Genomic DNA, 21,214 nt, shown 5'->3' with positions numbered 1-21,214 from the left:
TTGTGGAGGGCTCCGGAAATTTCGACCACCTGGGGTTCTTTAACGTGCACCCAAATCGGAGCACGCTGTAGTTGTAGATAATACTGCAATTCATTATAAAAAGTCTGATACTTTGTGTGTGCAAGTCAACATGATTTTTGGTCCAGTCAATGTCATGATATAATATGTCGAGTATAGTTCACCTAGGCATCTGTAGTTAACTGTAGCATCTGTAGTTAATCAGTAATGTTAACACATAGAAATACCTGCAACTATTTTTTTAATCTGTTGACATTTCAAAATTTATGACCTTTCTGAAAAGAGTCGGGTGTTATCTGCAGCAAATTTATGTACACTGCAATTAGTAGTAATGCACTTAGTGTACCAGCTTTGAGGAAAAAAATAGGCTCATACAAAAGCACATTGCCATTGGCTGGCTCGCACAAACAGTTTGCTCTCTGGCTACAATCATTGCGCTATAATTGTCGTAGCTACAATCATTGCGGTCGCTGCGTACCTTAATAAAACCCCGTAATAATTGGTGGAGCTGCTGGGTAGCGAAAATCTGGAACTTCGCAATCGGAAACTCAAGCTCGCCTCGTATCCCGGCTGCGGCGGCTGCATTTCCGATGGAGGCGGAAATGTTGTAGGCCCGCGTGCTCAGATTTGGGGGCACGTTAAAGAACCCCAGGTGGTCGAAATTTCTGGAGCCCTCCACTACGGCGTCTCTCATAATCATATGGTGGTTTTGGGACGTTAAACCCCACATATCAATCAATCAATCAAATCCACTCAAGCCCGCCTCTGCAAGGCGCCTGCCACATTTGAACACGTCCTGAACGGCATTTTACGTGCGAATCTCGTGCACCTCACGCGGCCTGAAGTAAATCACTTGTCTTTGGTATCCCAACGACATTGTCGTCTTTTTGCCAGATTTCCCAACTCACTTACGCTGATTACATCAAATTTAGACCGCACTCATAAATGCTGGTCTCTCTTGAAGAAGTGTCTATTCGCAGCTCAAAAACTAACTTTATTAGGCCACGTTATCTCCGAAGAAGGCTTTCTTTCTGGTCCTGCTAAACTTTGTGCCGCATCCGAATTCTCGAAGTCTACTTATTTGAAAGCACTATACAGTTTCATTGGCCTATACTTATTTTTTTGACGCTTCATTCAAAATTTCGCTACTGTCATCGCACCTTTAAATGCACCTCTCCTAGGTGACAATGAACGACCTACTTGGTCGGAAGCTTGTCATAATGCGTTTACAACACTTTGCTGCCTGCTTACATCTCTCAATTTTGCGGCACATCGATCCAAGCGCACGCACAGAAATTGACTCTGATGCCCAGTGGTGTCAGCCTTAATGCCGTGCTTGCACAACGTACCGTTCACAGACCTAAGGCAACATGTCCACCTGATCGGTGCTAGCTGCAAGTTTGTGACTGGAACTTTGCTGACATAGATGACAGTTGTGGATCGCACATGTAATAGGTGTATGCCTCAAGAGAAGTAGAAGTTTGTAATGAAAGTAGCCAGTCCATGCAAAGTTCCGTTTTTATTTTGATGTACCTTTATACACTTCCTCTGGATATCAGCTGTTTTATTGGTCTCTACAGCCCTGTCTTCTGCCCTCTTTGCTCAGTTATCATGTAGAACACCTAGTGAAATTACAATGCAGACCATTATCAAAGGTTTGCATATATAGACATTTGGAAAGTATGGAAAATCTCTGCTGTACTGCAGAAGTTACTTTGCACACTTCTTTAGATGCTTGCATTTCGCTCCATCAAATCTGTGTTCTTACAGTCTTGGCTAACCACCTTGGTCATCTCATAAGCCAGGCAGCACTCCGGTTAGGGATTCCATAGTTACATAACACAAAGTTACTGCACACTCTAAGGCTGTCTGAGATAAGTATCAACAAGCTATGAGTCTTTCATAAATGTTCTAAAGTTAAGCTTGTACTTATTACAAACGAACCTGTTTGTCACACTTGTATAAGCCTTGCACTGTTCCAGCTTTCCCCTTGGCAAATGTAAGTTTTGCTCCCAGACGGCAAACCTGCTCATAATATGGGACTGTCTTGAGCATACACTCATGTGCAATGATGGAAGTGCTGCTCCAATTGCTCCAAACTTCTCTAAAAGAGAAATGCTGCTCCCTGCTGATTTATAGTGTAATAATTGTTTATAACTGTTCTATACCTGCTTTGAAATGGTGTTGGGAACTGAAAACAGTGAAACTCAACTGTGTTACAATCTAGCAAGCCTAAAAAAAAAAAAACCCAAAACAACCTGTATAATCAATCATCCCAGTATGCAGCTTGTTTACTAGCTGCGTGCTAGCTGCATACTAGCATATTGACAATGCCACAGTAATCGCACTATGTATGTCTGATTTGGCTGCATATTTGTACCCCAAGAGCCGACTGTTTTGCTGAAATGTGTGTGAGATTAGTTTGATGTCTTAGTGATTACTAACTATTGTTGTGACGACCTTATTGTGGGATTGATGACGTTTACCACTTCATCAACTTTAATCTCATTTATACTGCATAAGCTGGCAATTTAAATGTACAGCTCACTTGGCTGGTTTTCTTGTTAGGTATTTTTTTGAAATCTTCCATGGTTGCCTTTTTGGTGAAATATCAAAATAACTTATTTCTTTCATCTCATATCGATTATAAACTGATGCTCTGGCCACAGTTACATGTGTTACTTTTATTATTTGGTTCTCAGCTTTATCCCTTCTATAACATTTCTGCCTCCAGTATAGGTATTTTAAATATATGTAGCTAATCTTGCTTAGTGTTAAGTGACCATTTACTTGCTTAATCATTTATTTTTTGTGATTTGAAGTCATTATTGTACGTGAAATATGTTTAAGAATAAATATTGATCATTATGAGATGCGTTAAACTCTAGAAGTCATTGTAAATATTGCACCAACTGCTCCAAAAATGCCAGTAGCTGCCCTAAACTAGCATTCTTGCTGCTCCAGAATCTGCTCCAAAAAGTGAAATGTTGCTTCTGTCACTGCATGTGTAAAATAAATAATATTGGAGGGCAGCGGGAGGCTGCACAACTCAGTCCTGACTGTGGCTCCCAATTCAGTGTCATAGGCTGTGCAGAGGAGACGGCTAGGGCACAAGGGGTCTTCTAAGTCTGACCTCCTCGTGATAATTTCAACCTGAGCCTCTGTTTCACCGCCCCATTTTCTATTGCCAGGAAGCTTTGGGTTCATTAGGCAACAAGAAGTTGTCTCGGTGAGATAGAATAACCTCACAAGCATTCATGCGCTAATGGTGCTGACAGTGACTGGATGGCATTTATCAACAACAGACTAATATATACTGCAGTATACATGAGCATTATACATACAAACATTGCTTTAATTAGTTGCTTAATATATTTCTATTTCTATCAAATTTATGCATTTGTGTGAAACTAACACTTTTTCTTTTGTTCTGAACAGTCCTGTGCCAAGCCTGAAGTTCTCTACGACTGTGTAGTAGAAGCAGATGAACGAGTTGTTCTGTGTCGAGATGACTGCTTTTTGGACCTGAACACACCAGAAATCTCGGGAAGCACTGATGAAAAGGTAATTACAGTAATAATGAAATGTTGAGGTTCTCACTTCTAAATGTAAAATTAGCATACTGAATTTCAATTTTGATTATGAAGTATCTCACATTACAAGTGCTTTGTACAAAAACTTGCATTTACTTTAGGTACAATTTTCTTTGCGTTTCTGATGAAGTATTTGTCAAGGAGCTTAAATAGTTAGCATAAATATTTAAAAAGTTAACAGAACTGGTTTTGTGAATTATCTATTTGCTGATTTCACTTGGTAACAAAATTTATGTATACTAGTATGCACAAACTACCTGTCTAGCAGCATTTGCTCAGCTAGAAAAGTGTTTTCATTTGTGGGAATCTAGGCCAGCTCGCAGGCTTCGCCACCTCTTTCTCCGCTCTCATGTTCCGACATGACTCCCCTCCTCTGCAGTCTGTCATGCTGGGGGAGCGGGGAGGGACGTTTAACCCTTCCCACCCAGTCGCAGATGTCGACTGTGGCGCCGAGCGCAAAATCTCTCGACACGTTTCGTGCATGCGTCGGGAGTGAGAGAGAACCTCTTTGGGACGACATGGGGTAAGCACGAATTTTTTTTCCGTCCATCAACTCCTTTTGTTTGGGGCTCGTTCAGACTTCGCCAACGGCGCCTTGTGCCTGCGGCGAACACCTACCCTTTGTCGCCCCCCCCCCCCCCCCCCCCCCTTGAATGCTATGCCGAAGCATGGTGCGGTGTCCTAATGCTGGGTCATACTACGCCGACCCATACCTTTCAGAAGCCAACGTGAGCGGAGCCCTCGCTCGAGCGACCAGTTTTGTCCCAGTGTCCCTGTGAAACACCTTGGCCCACAGAGACGTGCTCGCGGCACCCTGTGTTGTACTTCTTGGCCGGGGCGTAGATAAGCCCATTTGCTTTCCCGCTGCCCCTGTTGCAACGGGCTCTGTACTGCGTTTTGGTGTTGCCGCAGGCAATAAAGTGTTGTGACCTTGAGCAGTACCGTGTTCTCGCCACGGTGACGATTAACGCGTGCCCTGCGGCTCGACAAGACCTGACCCACGCTAGTGGCCATAATCTTTCAGGATACGTATACACTACACTGGTGCCCAACGTGGGGTCCGAACACACGACCCTGAGATTAAGAGTTTCATGCTCTACCGACTGAGCTAGCCGGGCCTGACCTTTTCAGGCGGATGCCGCGTTGCACAAAGAGGCCAATGCCTCTATCGAAGGGCATCCATTTTGCACCCATCCGTGTCTTCACCTCCTGTTGTGGTGAACACACAACCAACGTAGTAGCTCACGCGCTATCTCATGCCCCCTGTTGTCTTGCGAGAACCTTGATCTCGGTGCGACGGCCGCTCGCGGTGCCTTTGCACATGCCAGTGTCGGGAGCGAAACAGCGGCGAAAAGGGGGATTCCCCATGCAGACGACTTCGGCTGCTATCCAGGTAAGCGGTGCACCATGTAGCGGCCGAGTGGGGGAGTTTTCCAAAGGCCACGTTGCAGAGAGCCAACCCGTGACACCGTGCACGAGGCTGTTGCTGCGGTCCTGAGTGGGCGTCATACCCGACTCCCTTCTTTGGGAGAATGGGAATCGCTTTCGGCAGTGAAGAGTTACTGAAGGCCCAGCAAAGTGTTTCGTTCTGAGTCTCGGAGAGACAGAGCGCTGTATACGTTGCTTGCTTTGTGGCAGGCGCCGATAACGATTGTCTCGAATAGACAAAGCGCCGTTACGCTGCTTGCTCTGCAGCAGGCGTGAATGGGGACTGGAAACAGCATGTGTCGCCGAGTCCCCAGCGGATTCATTTTGCTGGACTATGACGGGCTCTTGCTGAAGTATATAGCCACCAGCGAGAAGTCTGCGGATCCATTTGAAGGGAGATGTTACTCGAAGACACTTTTTTTAATGTTAACTCTAGAGCAATTAAACTTGAGCTGTTTATGGAACTTGGTATGCTGATTTCAAATATGCAATTAGTGTTCTTGCAAGTCGCATACTTTCAGCTCTACGACATGACAAAGTGAAAACCTTACCCCTTTTGGCCCCCATTTTTTCATCCCTAAACTTCTATAATTTTTTACCATTTATAGTTCATAATGTTTCAAATAAAGTGTGGAATGCGAATAACTAATTAGGAAGCACATACAAAATATGTAATAGGCGGGAAAAATAATAGGCCTAAAAAAGTCCATATTTCACCTATCCTAGTAAAGGTTTACATATAATTTTTCTTTATTTAGTAAAATATTGAAATTTAAACTACATTATTGTATTTATTATACATTGTAATAAATTTGCGCAAAATTTTATGCAGGTCCGAGCACTAGAAGGGCCTGAAAAAGGAGGGGCACATTGAAAAAAAAATGGCGAAATTTGTGTTTGGAGAAAAATGAGTTTTAAAGTTGAAATTGAGTTTTTATTTATGAAAGATGCCATTAAATGCGATGAAGTTTGCACACCAAAAAGAACAATCTTTCTTTTACTGGTCACTGCCGCTAAAATACGCCAACACTGTGAGTTTGTCCCTCTTGGCTTTTTCGAGCCGACTCCTCACAGACATTTCGCTCACAGACAGGGCCATGAAACGCTTGCCAAACTTCTTCCGCTCCATCTGGCCGAGCCTTGTGCTGACTGCAAGCTAGGAAGAAGTTCGACAGGACTACGAAATCTAAACTAAGTCCAGTGTTGAGAGACACAACAGTGCCGATGCTATTTCGCGGCCATGTTTGTGCCACATACCATTGTACATAATGGCAGTGTTGTCCCCGTTAAGTTCCTTCGACCTTGCGAGATTGGCACTGACGTCATGTATTGCCGCATCATGAACTTTCCGGCTCATGGCTGTGAATGACTTTTGATGCATTGTCTTTAGCAATCTAACTGCCGCAAATCGGACTAGCTGCTCGCAGCCTATCTCTACATAGCACATCGCCACAACGGCTTTCACGCCTGAGGAACGGCTTTTTTCATTCATAACAAAGATGAAATGCACGAGAAAAGCATTGTTCAGCTGTGCTGCTTGTCAGAACGTGGACCCCGCAAGTAGGCTTCACAGCCAATACAGGCGTGTCCCAGTGAATGACCTTTGCCCACGTAGACGGGCTCACAGCACCCTTCGTAGTAGTTCTCGCCCAGGGTGTGGATAAGCCCATTTGCTTCCCTGCTGCCACTGTTTCAACGTGCTCTGTACTGCATTTTGGTGTTGCCGCAGGAAATAAGGTGTTGGGACTTTGAGCAGTACCGTGTTCTCACCACGGCGACAAGTAAAGCGTGTCCTGCGGCTCGCTAATACCAGACCCACGCTAGTGGCCATAATCTTTCGAGATACATGAACACTACACATTTATATTAGTAGATTCTGTGTGTACTCGACTAGTTGCTGCCTATGATGCTGTTTTGCTCATGTTGTTTATTATATTGATAAAGGTTTTGCAACGTAAGTTGTGGGAGAGTGTGTATTAAAATGTCCTTTATGTTGTTTCTGTATAGGTGACCATCATCAAGCCTCTTGACATTCAGAAACTGAGAACTGATCTACAGAAGGTGTTAAGTCTTGGAATCAAAAGCCTGGCTGTAGCTTTGCTTCATTCTTATACGTAAGTTTGAAAATATAAGAATTTTATTTCAGGAATCAAATAAAAATCCTGGGTTAGTTAGTTTTTAAACATGTTGATATGAATGTTTGAAAACATATAGTATAGGTGTGGTGGCAAGCAGCATGTGCTAAGTTGTCTAATGAGGGTGTTTGGCTGTTGGCAGTATGTCTGCCTTTTGTTTAAATTATGGCAAGTGCCCCACTAGCTGCTTAATCATGGTGAATTTCAACGGCAACATGCCCCATGGCTTATATACTTCCATCCTCTTAACCATTCCTATTACAATGTCTCATTATAAAGAACAAAAAATTCGGCAGATCCCATGTATCTTGGGAATCGATGCTATGCGAAGCATACGGATAGAAGGTGACTGTGTTGTAGTTTTTTTATTGAGCGAAGTGTCATGAAGCACGCATAGGCACAAGTTAAACAGCCGCATATGTTTTGTATAACCATTTCTTCACAGTTGCGTAACGATGCTACAGCAACATGGATATTAGCAACACCAGAAGCGGTAAGCTGATATGAAGCACTGGTGCTCATGAGGATGTTAGCCCTGGACACTAATACATAAACTTTAGTGGATGGTGCTTAACTAAAATTGACATTAACCCGATGTGACAGCTGTATCATAGGAGTACAATATGTAATGTTTATAAAATTGGATAGCCAGCACTGCAACCACAAATGACATTTCACGAATATCAGGGTCTATTTGAAAAGTAGTTCTTAAAACTGGAGTGCCTCTGTGGTAGAATACTTGATTGCCAGGCAGAATGCTGGGGTTCGATTCCTGCAGGGACCCTTACATTTATTCTTTGCATCCGTTGGGTCAACGCTGCCAATGTCCTCTTTTTCTTAACGCTCACGTGTTAAAATTACATATGCCTGTTCTCACTGTTCCTGGGTAGATATAAACTGTCAATCACCTTTGGCACATACCCTCATATTGTGGCACATACCTGCCCATGGGTACGTGCCACACATCTGCTAGAAAGGGTTTTACGATGTAAGTAATGACGTTATTTGTGTCACGACCAGCGAGACATATTACTCAGACCATCTTACTCTACCATACTAATTTTGGTGTACTGCAAGTTAACTCTTTCGTTACTGTACGGAAATGCTTGTTTTTCATATGTCTCGGGAAGATCGTTTTTGCCAGATTGAAATGCTCTTACCAAGAAATATACATTGTAGAGCAACAAAAATATTATAGAACAAATACAAATATGAAAAGTGTGCAATTTTTGGTTGCCAGCTGGTGCAACAATATTCAAAACAAAGAAAATTCAGAATGTACATTTTGTAAATAAATGACTCGGGAACAATATAAAAAAAAATAATGAATGTTGTTCAAAATGTTTCTCTTCACATAGACAAACAAAATGAGAACCGAGGTGCTGTTTCATTGCTCGTGCCATGCGGTAAAGCATTTCACGGTTTTTCGAGAGACACAAGTGTACTCGTACACTTTTTTCAGTAAATGTTTGTTGCCTTGTGATAAGTATTCAAATGATCCAATATAGATGGGTACCTGTGAGCTGAATAGTCCCTCTAAATGAGATGTCCAATGAACTTCGCTATTTCATCTAGCATCGTCTCTTTTCATGAGGCACCTCACTCCGCATAGGTTGGCATTCTAATATATGTATCCACGCATATTTCTTGGCATTTTCGTGCTTATCGTATTGAAAAAAAGGACAGTATCGTGTGCAGTTTTAAAAACATTTTGCACTGCTCTGTAATCAGGGCCAAGATGTGCTCAGGGGGCCTTCTGCCGTTAGGAGAAGCTGTGCAGCAAATCCAGCACACCGCGCCCCAGCGAAGTGTAGACCCTGCAGGTAACCAGAGTAGCTATAGGATTGTGCGCAGAGGTGAGAAACTATATGCACTCGCGGAGGAGGAGGCAACTTGAATATGTAAACAAAACAAACCCATGAACGGCTGCGGATGCCTCAGGCTGCCGCAAAACATTGCCGCCATAGAACTCGAAGCTTACCTAGGTGCTGTCATCCTTGAACGCTAAGCTCGTCATTTCGCAGCGCTGGTGCGCACCCATGCACGCGTGACAATGTTGTAGAAACGACTAATAACACTAGATGCAACCCTGTGTCTGATATAACGATGCAAGTAAAACTAAAGCTGCTGTAAACTGTGAGAGAAGGTCACTTCGATACATTAAACATGTGGCGGACCTTCGCAAGTATTTTTTGTAGAATAAATTTTCCCCGACTCCTAGGAACAGCTCTCTATTGAATAGCCGGCTTAAATTTCTGGCAATTACTACTGCTCAAGATGGTCAAAATGTGAAGCTGACACTTAAATTTGATATTTGGCTTGCAAAGGTTCTTTTCATTACAGAACTTCGATGTTACTGTAGCATTATCATGAGGGGCACACACTTCTGTCAAGTTCGTCTGCCTAGTGCACTTTTCAACAATACACGCACATTGGTTCGCGTAAAGGTCTGTCAAAAAACACTATGTTGTCAAAATGGGCAAATTCAAAATATGAAAGTTGAGTGGCTGGACTAACTACTAGAAAAGTGCTGGGTGCATGAGAAACAAATTTAACATGCCAAAATCGACGATCCAAAAGGATCGATCACCAGTGAACGATTTGAATAGGTGTCGTAACGATAGAGTTAAGGGGTGGTCACGAGTGCACCAAGATGTAGACAAAGGGACGGACGCGAAGAAATACTGCGATTTTTTTGTTAGTTACTACTACAGTTATTCTATGCCAGGGGCCAGAAAGTTGTAAGGGAAGAGAAAAAGCAAGCTGAAATGTTTGAGATCTTGCAGAGTTGGTTTTTATATTTTGCTTTACTCTAAAGTTATGCATGAATGGGCTAACATTTAGAAACGTTTAGTTTTACTTGCTGCTGAGTGCTTTGAAGCTTCCAAACTTTGATGGCATCTGAGCCATCGCACTGGGATATATTCAAAGTGTATTATGCTTTGGCACTCAGCACTTGGAGCTGCAACTCCAACTTGCTTTCATGTTCAAAACTATGCTGATTGTGCCTTAATTGTTTCTCAGCTTTCTTTCAGAAAAAGGGTTTTATTTAAAAATATTTCTTTCAGGTTCAAGGAACATGAGCTTCTGGTGGGGCAGTGTGCCACTGAGTTGGGCTTTCAGCATGTGTCCTTGTCATCGGATGTTATGCCTATGGTCCGTATTGTGCCTAGAGGATTCACAGGTCAGTTCACAACTCATAACACAACCGCTGCTTACGGATTTTTCAAATTCTGCCTTGCTTGTTCATGTGACATGCATAAGTTGGAAAGCCTATGCTCACTCTCTCTGGTAGATAGCAGATACTTTGCTTGCTTCAAAGCTGGTGTTGCTTGTTGAACATTACTTGTCCAGTGACAGTGAACAAATAAACCAGTGGCTTTTTGAAAAAGCTTTGTATTCGTCTTCAACACTAAGTGCAGCAAGATATGAGGCACATGAGAGAACAGGGTAACCCCCTTTCTTCTAACTGATAATTATTATTGAACCAGCTTTGTACCTAACAAGACAACAGTTCATGCAGAAGTGAGCAGGAGTGAAGGCACGATGTAACCATGATTCAATCTTCTGAAAAGGTAGTCTTTGGAAGCCACAAAAACAACAAAAGCTAACAAAGTGAAACTTTTAACAGCATAAAAAAAAAGCTGGCATAGCAGGACTTCTGAATATTGTGATGAGCACTGATGACTAAGAGCAGCGGAATCGGGGCTCTGTGTGCAAGCTGGAAGAAGCAGAGGAAGACGAAGTGCAGAATAAGAACAGCTGGTCCAGGATCGGGTGTACACTGAAACAAGCTCAAAGGCAGGCGTCGCTCTTCCGATGCCAGGTTCCACACCGGGGTCCATCTCGCGAATTTCCGTGCCAGCAACCAATGCCATTTCCAAGACAAAGCTGTCGAAGACAATCGTGGATAGCAAGGAGACAATCTTGGACCAGTGTGTACCACATCTGGAGTCATTGGCCGAGCGTGTGAGCTACATCGATGCGTTCCAGGCAGAGAGAGCCAGCATCGGCCTTTCTGGCAACACGATGTACGATCTTGCCGACGACAACAAGCACGCCATTCTGACTCCCAACGTACAACCTGAACGTCGCGCAGACCCCCATGAAGTCGCCACCATGGAAATCACCCCTGATTGTTCAGGCCATGACCAGCTCGGTCAAAACGAGCGATAACAGCAAGGAAGCTGCGGGCACGTCGCATCATGATTGTGTCCAGTGTCCTGTGAGTGCTCACACTCACCCTTTGTTGCACAAGCATTTTCCGGCTCCTCATTCAAATGCGCATAAAAACCGCACCCCACTCAGATGACATAAATGTCTGCTCGGCAAGCAACGACTGCTCCAACACACCCACGGTCGCTCACCAAATCTCTACACCATGTTGCAGCGTCATAAAGACAGACCACCGAGGTACAACCAGTTTCATACCCCCAAGTCTTCAACCAAGGTGCGAGCGAATGCTAATGCCCAATGTCAACAACGACACTGTGACCGACCAAGGCAACAAGTACAGCCTTAGCGTGCCAAGTCACAGCCTAGACGGGTCCGGCCCAGGCAAGGAAGTCAATGCCACCCGCCAGAACTGTTTTTGCCAAGTCTTCCGAACACGTCGAACCTTGGCCAAGATCAACCGCAGTGACAGAACTTATTCCGCCTGTCGGAAAACGCACTGGTAGCGTCGCAACATGGTCGACGTTATAGACCGCCGCAACACAAAGTCGTAACCCAGAGTCGCTATCGGCCACAGTTCACGCCAAACCTCAGCAAACCTCGGCGTCTTAACCGACATTTCGAACGACCACGGCGACACATTCAATGTCGGCCACTGGATTTTGCTCCAAAATATTTTCAGACGAAGTTCAAGCGTGGAAGAGTCCGACCACCACGATACAGCCAACCGCGCTTACATGAAGCACTGTCGGCAGCTCCACGAACTCGCAGTCATGGCCGAGTGTGATGAGCACTGATGACTAAGAGCAGCGGAATCGGGGCTCTGTGTGCGAGGAGCTAGCTGGAAGAAGCAGAGGAAGACGAAGTGCAGAATAAGAACAGTTGGCCCAGTCTCTTATTCTCTGTCTAGTACATTACAATATCAACTAAACAAAGTCTTCATTGTAAAGCATCACAAAAGGGTAGCTGATGCATGCCTTTCTCATTTTTATGATGTGATATGCATCTGTTAATCTGATTCTTAGCTTACTACGGCTCCAGAAAACAAAAAGGTTCTTAAAGATTTTGTACACTAGGAAAGGTGCTCCTAGCATCTATTGGGAGCATATAGCCCACCTTCTTTTCTGATGGTACCTTTTCTCAAAATTTTAACATTCCATTAGTTTTTGAGCTAGTAGCACAGGCTCTGCAGGTAACTGAAGTGCAGTTAACTGAGCATGTATCCCTCGTGTGGCTACCCAGGCTGTGATGGGCGTGTTAGCATTCCCCTGGGAAGCAAGTTAATTAGCACATGCACCCAACTTTGCATACATTCTGCAGTGGGTTTGTAAGCAGGACAAGCCGTGATGGCTAGTGTATTCTTCATGTACTTGCATACCTAATGTTACAGATCACATTATCTCAATACAGACGTGTTGAAGTGAGAGACATAAGAGTGTTTGCACTCATCTACCTGCCCTTTCATTATGTGTTCTCGGTCAAGAAGCAATGCCTGTCTGTTTTCCTGCACTTGTGCAACATGATGCTTAGTAATTTATATTAGTAAGTAAATGTTTATTGCAGTATGTCAACTTTTAAACTATCAGCCTTACTTTGTGTAACTTTTTATACATTGCCTTTAGGACATAACAGCCACTTTATTTTTCTAGTGGCCAGCACATTGGTACTCTATGCACTGGTTTTTTTTCCTTAACATTGTGGTTTTTAATTTTTATCCATGTGTGCACATTGTGGTGGATTTATAATTAATGGCTAGCAGTGCTTTTATCAACACACCTTAGTGCTTGGAAGCTTAGGGTAGTGATAAGCACTGTTCTTCTCCATCTTTGGTACCCTGGACTTAAATGTTGTAGATGGGTTTTATTTCATGGCCCAACAACAAGCTTAGTCTTGCTGACACTGCCTTTGAAACTTTTGATAAAAAGATTTCATTGGAACGATGTTCTAAATTTTTTTCACATTAGTATGGGTAACAGTGCTTATTACACTTAAGTATATTACTGTGCTTAGATGTAACTGTAGCTCTGTGCTTAAGACATTTCACAGTATGTACCTAGATATAATGATTGCTGGGGTACATGATTGAATTAAATGTCATAACATGGTGGAAAAAGCCATTGGTCTGTACCAACACGGAAGAAAGGTTCGGTTGGGATGGGGATCGATTAAAAAAGTCCAGCCGGGGGTGGAGTAGGTTGCTTCCTACGTTGGTATTTATCGCAGGAGAACACTTGACGGCGAACGAACCTGGCGATACTGCGCCAAAAGGAGCGGCGACGAACACGGTCGTACGTTCGAGATACACCCAGATGGCCAGCAGTTGGTTCATCGTGGAGCTTGTGCAGCACAGTTGAACACAAATGTTTCGGCACGACAAGAAGGAGCCAACAATATTGAAGCCAAGAAATGTTTACTGTCACCTTGGCACATCAATTATGAGGCATAAGTCAAGAATAGGCATTACTGAGATCACACATGCAATATCAAAGTGGTCAGTTTGGGCATATATAAAGATACACATACCCGATAATACAGGTTCTCATCTAAGCCAGCCAGCATACCCAGTGGCCGAAATTATATCTCCTCCCATAAATGGCTAGAACGTGAAAAGTGGGGAAAAGAGTCGAATCTATCACTTCAATAGAAAAGCTTGCTATTGTTAACCTTGTACATATATGTAAACTTTATTTCATTTCTCCTTTCAGCTTGTGTTGATGCTTACCTGACTCCCTGCATCAAGAACTACGTTAAGAGTTTTGCATGTGGATTCAAGGACAACATCAAAGTAACTTTTTCTCATTAATTTATCCTCACATCTGATTTCATGAACAGCCTTACTCATTTCCTTCAACCCTGCAGGATGTTACGGTACTCTTCATGCAATCTGATGGAGGGTTGACACCCATGGAAATGTATGTTCTTAAAGCTCATCTCTTTTTCTTCTTTGAAATCATTTTTAGCTTGTGAAATTTTCTTACTGGCTTTTCTGTATGTACTTGTCCTAGGTTTTCGGGGTCTCGATCCATTCTTTCTGGTCCTGCTGGGGGTGTTGTTGGCTATGCTAAAACCTCCTATAGCGCTGAACAACAAGTGCCAGTGATTGGTTTTGACATGGGAGGTTGGTGTAAAGTTACCTATTTATTCCTTATCTACTTTATGTACCTTTTGAAGTGATGGCACACTATCATCAGATGTGTTTCTTTAGTGCAATGGTACTGTGTCATGACTTTGGAAAACAATGTGCACTGAAACAATGTGTGTAGTCTTCAAGTCATTTACCCAGGAAATCTATAGCACAACTTCTGAAGAGGGGTTGCTGCTGTGGTAGTTACAACAGACCAAGCACCAGCAAAAAATTATTATCTCTGTCAAGTGTTTGTCCTTGTAATGTGCTGACTGCATTTTTTTTTAGCAAGCCTTGTGGGGGGGGGGGGGGGGCATAACGAGCATATTTATCTTAAAACACCTGAACGTTGTAGATAGCAATGCCATATACAAAGAAATGCAAAGAATTTTTCACAATTGCTGATGTTGATAAGTCTTAGATGCGTCCAAACAATTTTGTTACACAGTCAAATCCTGCCACAACGAAATTGACGGGACGTGTGAAAAAATTCCTTGCTGTGTAATTTCGTTGTAGTAAAATTTCATCCATAGACCACAAAATTTGGTTAAATCTGATGACTGTGGCTCATCTTTTGGTCCCAGCAAGCACACGCATTGAACTCTCACTAACTCAGCTGTACCGGGTTGAATACTGAGTGAATATACAGTCGAATCTCATGAATTCGAACACGCTTAATTCGAACTCACTATGAGGTCCCGTAAAAGCGATGTGTATTCCAATGGGCGAAAACGCCCGGTAATTCGAATGCGCAAGCACTTGCCATGGTTAATTCGAACATACTGCATTCTGAAAATGCTCTCAGCACCCTGCCCAATCTTGCCCCGGCACCTCCGACACCTCAACGCTGCGCGCGAAGGAAAGGAAAAGGAAAGAAAAGGCTGCGGTGGAGTGTTTTCTCTCTCTCAAATGCCGATCTGCTACGCGTCTGTGCCACGCTTGTCCCTTTTCCGCCCCTGCCACGTGTAAAGACCCTTCTCCTTCCAACGCCGCACACGAAGAGAGAGAGAGGAAAAAAAAAAAAAAAGGAAGCTGTCGCATTGTTGACTGAATGTGTGGTTGAAGGAAAGGAAAAAGGCACTATATCTTCTGATCTTCTGCAGCCCTTGCCCCTTGCAGGAACTCGGCTCTGCGCCTTGAAAGGGGGGGGGGGGGTGTCTCTCACGCGTCGATGCCACGCTTCTCCCTTTCTCGTCCCTGCCACGTAGTCCTTCTCCTTTCAACGATGCGCGCGAAGAGAGCAAAAAAAAAAAAAAAGCTGCCTTAGAGAGTTGGTTTTCTCTCAAATGCCGATCTGCTTCTCTCCACGTAGCGACGCTCCTCTTTTCTCGTCACGTTGCGCTTCTCTTGCCAGGAGAATGCTGAAGCCGAAGTAGAAATGCTTTGCAAGCTGCATGCGAATTTGATTGACTCACTGCAAAGCAAACGTGTGCAGACGTGCATCACCAATTACTTCAATTAATGACAGATGTCCTGTGATTTGTGAATAAATGTAAGTCTTCTGAAACTTCCCCCTCGTGTTTTAGCTCAATGCACATGCGCCACTGCATGGAGAGCGCGCTGTTTATTTACCTTTCATTAATTCCAACTTCTTTTAATTCGAACAAATTTTCAGACCCCTTCGAGTTTGAATTATCAAGATTTGACTGTATTTTCTCACTTTTAATGCAATCAAAATACTATATATAGAAAATTTGGAGCTTAAGTCGGAGTGAGGGTTATACAGTCGATCAGGGATATATCAAACTCTCCTATATTGAATTATTGGTTATAACGAACAGTTAAGAAATTCCCTCGAATTTCTCCTGCAAAAATGTGGGATCGGTGCACCCGTATATCGCACTCCCGCACAGCGGGACATTAATTATATCAAACGTTGCGCCGTGCCGAAGCCCCCACCGCGGTGGTCTAGTGGCTAAACTACTCGGCTGCTGACCCGCAGGTCACGGGTTCAAATTGTGGCTGCGGTGGCTGCATTTACGATGGAGGCGGAAATGTTGTAGGCCCGTGTGTTCAGATTTGGGTGCACGTTAAAGAACCTCAAGTGGTCAAAATTTCCGGAGCCCTCCACTACGGCGTCTCTCATAATCATATAATGGTTTTGGCACGTTAAACCCAACATGTCAATCAATCAAAATCGCCGTGCCGAAACCCAGAAAGTGCGTTTTTCCTAGCAAATATTGATCAATTTTCAGCCGCATTTCAACAAGTTCTGGTCCCCTCGTGTGTGCAAGCGATGAAAGTGCCGTATTATTGCATCACACTGATTTAGTTTGTTGCGCAGCGCTTGAAATTGAACCGGTATGTTTGATCCGCAATCTGCAGGTCTTAACGCACGGGCATAGTGTTTTTCAAAAAAGACTAATTGCAGAGGACACCAAAATGAAAATGCGAAGTGACTCAGCAATCTCGTTGCAATGTTCCTATTCCCTTCCTTGTTTGTTAGCGCACAATGGCACACAAGCTTGAAAAGCATGGCCTTCGAGATATGCAACCTTGTGACGTATTTTTTGTGTTTTCGGTTTTAAAATGCACGTCTCTGAGGCTACGCTCTTTCTAGCTTTTCGTATCAAAGCAGCTGAGAGCAGTGGCGGCCAGCTACAAAGGCATAAGTGACATTGATATCGCACTCATGTTGACTCTAGAAACTCGACATTGTCTTTTGTGCTTTCTTGCCTCTTTCCTGATACAATGTAGACCACTTATAACATAACCGCCTATAGTACAGAACTGGTTACAATGCGATCTTTTTTGACTTTTGTTTATTTTCCCATAGAACCCCATGTGTTCACATACCGCTGATTGTGCAGTACCCCAAGATGACAGACTGGTTATAATGTGGTTACCGGGAAATCATCACAAAGGCGGTAGCGAGTGCAAGTCTGAAAGGAGGCGCGCTGGGTGCGTTGTTGGGGAGCGAGCGACAAGGTCGTTAAGGAAGAGGAGGGGACGTGGAGTGAACAAACGAAGGGCGTAGGGAACAAAAAATTGGCCCCGTATCTGCATGTTACACTGCAAATATCGTCGAAGGATGATAGTCTTGCATCTGGAGAGAGTGAACAAAATGTTTATTTGATGTTCTGCGCTAGAAAATTGGTGAATGGTATTCTAGAGGCACTGTGTTAGAGTGCCTCGAGCGTGCAGCAGAGGCAAATGAGCACATCAATTCACGTGAGACATGTGTGCTACCTCAAGGAGCTGTACACCAAGAAGGTTCCCATACCATGGCTTGCGTCACAACTCATCTCGGGGAATAGCCTGCCCAGTAAGACAGATGCTTCACAGGATACCCAATTGCAGCACAACCCACAGTATGACATACGGCTGATGCCACAATGTGCGATGTTCAAAAGCTAGTCATGTTGTCCTGTCTCCAGAACTGTGAACAGACAAACGTCAGCATTACGGGATGAACCTACGACCAAGACGAGGCAGTCAGTGCCGAACCATTTTCAACAAGTCTTGCGAACATGTCGTACCTTGGACAAGACCAACCCCAGTGACAGAACTCATTCTACCCATCGGAAAACACACTAGAAGTGTCGCAGCATGGCCTAGGTTATAGACCGCCACAAAGTCGTACCCCAGAGTTGTTATCGGCTAAGGTGGTTTACAGCAAACCTCAGCACACACCGGTGTCGGCCACCATATTTAGCTTCGAGAAATTTTCAGGTGAAGTTCAAGCGTGGAAGAGTCCGGCCACTCCGATGTAGCAAAGTGATCATGGCCGACCACCACGATCCAGCCAATCCTGCCCACCTGAAGCACTGTCGGCAGCTCCACGCACTCGCAGTCATGGCCGAGTGCAGTGGCTTAAGCAGCAATATCAGTGCTCTGGGCTTGAGGAGCTAAATAGAGGAAGTAGAGGAGGAAGAAGAAGGCAGATAAATACAGCCAGCCCACAGCAAGGGCGTTGTCTCTTGTCCGATTCCTCATAGTATCTATATATATGTAAACACAAGAAAGAAAAATAATCAAGAAAAAGACTCTGGCACACGCAGTTGCACGTGGGACCTCTGAATTGTGAATGCGAGGCATTAACCACTGAGCCACGGAGGAACACCTCCTTCAACATTCAAACGGCAAGCTATTTATATCTACCACTTATCGATGTTGACGGGCATCTTGGGGGGGGGGGGGGGATTATTGTGTTTTCAGCATTACCAACAAGATGGCGCAATGAGCGGGCGGTGCTACATCGTCATGACGCGGCGGCGCACGCTCTCATCTTCCAGGCGTACTTTGCCCCGCAGAGAGGAGAGGGTGGATGCTCGCTCACTCGCACACCCTTATCTCGCGGTGGGGAAGATCGTAGGTCTTGGCTGGCATGGGGCTTTCACTGTGAATGATTATGTTGTAGTTACCGACTGCACAAAGATCACTGCAATCGTTGCACAGTCTCTGTTTGCAAAAAGAGCGCGCTTTTCAGACAGCGAAGTAACAACTGAGACGCTTATTCGCATTCATCTGTATCAGCCAGTACGTTTCGTGCGCCATTTGTGCGTGAGAAACGAGGAGGCATGTTTCGATCTGCTTGCCATTCTGTGTGTGACCTTACAATTTCTTGCTATGGCGTTCATCGCTTCGCCTTTGCAGCAAAGTATGACTTTTTTTGTTTTCTCTCTTGGTGCCAATAATGGTGGGAGTAAATGCCTGTCGATGTGACTTATGGCGGCAAAATATGATTATGCTTGTCGCTAAATGCAAATCCATCACAGCTACCAATGAAAAAAAAAGACGGTAGCCCCCTTCCCCGCTCGGGGGTTCTTACGAATTTCTCTGTTGCCAGGTTGGCAAGTATGCTTTACGATACCTCATGTTTTTATAAGGTTTTCAAAGCTAAAGCCATACCTCAACAAGGCTCACTTGTTCATTTCAGAGCCCCTCCTGTAGCTATGGCAATTAGCTATGTTGTAGCCACCGCTTGTAAGCATGCGGGAGACATTCCAACACGCCGTGCTCGGAGGCAGCTTTTGCCTTTGCTGCGCTAGTTGTCATGTGATCAGACAGGATGGTAGCACGCTTTTGGCTGGGACAGCTGGGCAGAGTCTACGTGCAGCGACATCGCTAGAACAAACCTACATATATCGACGGTGCCTACCTTTGTTTACAAACATGGAATAGGTTTATAGATTCCCGGCAACAGCGGCTGCATTTTGATGGGGGCGAAATACAAGAAATCTCCTGTGTACTTAGATTTATGTGCACATAATAGAACACTAAGCCATCAAAATTAATTGTGGTACCCACACTACGGTGTGCCTTATTATACCTTGTTTGGAATGTAAAACCCTTGCAATTATTTATGTTAATTAAACACCTTTGATTTAAGGAGATACAGGCAAGAAAAAAACTAAAGTTCTAAGTAAGGTGAGTTAAATGACTGAAAATCTAAGACATTTGACAATTCTATAGCGAGGCATATATTTCGATGTCACTTCGGCAGTCAAAGTAGAAAGAAGCTTCAGCGCATAGGCTCTCTCCAGAAAACTAAGCTTCGAGTATTCCGCTGTTTTATTCATAACAAGAACCATATCTGTGGCATTATTTAAATTAAACAGCGGCATCTCAGCTTTGAGTACCTTTTGCGTGCATATATTTATTACAACTAGTTTAGCGCCTCAGGCAAACGTCACCCTTCAAGTAACTCATGGACAAGGCAGCTTTCCTTTTTCGAAAGTTTGCAAATAATGTAAACTACATGCCTATTGTGTGCTTCAATATCAGACATTGGCATCAGAAGGATTCTTGGTGAGGGTGAGATGGAAAAAAAAATTATGTATGCCACATGCTGTATAATATGCTCATTTTATTTCCAACAATCTGCTGGTTAAAAGCTGCTGTATGACCCTGGTTTCCATTGAGGACCGTCTTGAATATCATACAAATCTAGCAGACAGGTACAGTTTGGTTTAGAAACCAGCCTGACGGCAGTAGACAGGAGAGCAAGAGCAGAACATACTCTGCTCGCCTGACCGTTTAGATGCTATTCTGCCTCCTTTTCTATTCATATGGGTTTGAAGGAAAAATGTAGACAGATACATCCTCCCTTATTTTTACATATTGTGGCACCTGAATAAATAGTAGTACTGCCAGTGCCCTTTGGTTTTCTTTCGGTGATGCTGGTGCACACGACCTCTACCAGTTGCCACTCTCGTCTGTAGGAGCGGCCGGGAAGAGCGGGCTTTGACCACCAGGGTGGTGTTGCCCACACCACCAAAACTCCAGCACTGGTTCCCTATAGAGAGCAAGGCTAAGGAAAGCATAGGAAAATTTTACTGTGGTTTTAATTTAAATGTTGAAATATTAGAGAGAGAGTGATAAATATGCAAGGAAAGGCAGGGAGGTTAACCAGATGCACATACGGTTTGCTACCCGGCACTGGGGAAGGCATGAAGCGGAGAAAAAAGGTTGTAGAGAGATAAAAAGGTACACACAATCACGAGCACACTCGGGGGAGCACACACAGTCTACAGGCGGTCGCTCAGGTTTGTTGACTTTAAGTAAAGTAGGAGTGCTTTAGTTGCTTTCTGCGCAACTGAGGCAGATGCCCAAGGTCCTAGAATCTTCTGCACACGAAATGGTCTGGAGTCAGGTTGATTCAAAACCATCCGGAGCTGGCATCGCTGTGTGTCGTAGCAAGCGCAGCTGCACAGGACATGTTCAATGGTCTCTTCAGCTCGGCAGTAGCCGCATGTAGAGGTGTCTGCCATACCAATGCGAAAGGAGTACATCTTTGTGAA

General features: G+C 44.1%; 1 protein-coding gene and 1 non-coding gene across 2 annotated transcripts in view; one reads left to right on the top strand and one right to left on the bottom strand.

Annotated features, from left to right (window-relative positions):
* Nucleotides 1–21,214, top strand: part of LOC119177180 (5-oxoprolinase) — a 129,757-nt gene that overhangs the window by 2,789 nt on the left and 105,754 nt on the right. The window contains exons 3-8 of the mRNA XM_037428582.2: nucleotides 3,457–3,582; nucleotides 7,047–7,153; nucleotides 10,243–10,358; nucleotides 14,053–14,132; nucleotides 14,207–14,259; nucleotides 14,353–14,465. Coding sequence (XP_037284479.2) covers nucleotides 3,457–3,582; nucleotides 7,047–7,153; nucleotides 10,243–10,358; nucleotides 14,053–14,132; nucleotides 14,207–14,259; nucleotides 14,353–14,465 — 595 coding nt within the window. The remainder of the gene's footprint in view (nucleotides 1–3,456; nucleotides 3,583–7,046; nucleotides 7,154–10,242; nucleotides 10,359–14,052; nucleotides 14,133–14,206; nucleotides 14,260–14,352; nucleotides 14,466–21,214) is intronic.
* Nucleotides 4,657–4,729, bottom strand: TRNAK-CUU (transfer RNA lysine (anticodon CUU)). The gene has a single exon. It is a non-coding gene; the product is annotated as a tRNA-Lys (tRNA).

This window comes from Rhipicephalus microplus, chromosome X (assembly GCF_043290135.1).
Source record: "Rhipicephalus microplus isolate Deutch F79 chromosome X, USDA_Rmic, whole genome shotgun sequence".
Taxonomy (NCBI): domain Eukaryota; kingdom Metazoa; phylum Arthropoda; class Arachnida; order Ixodida; family Ixodidae; genus Rhipicephalus; species Rhipicephalus microplus.
This window is presented reverse-complemented; position numbering and strand designations above follow the sequence as displayed.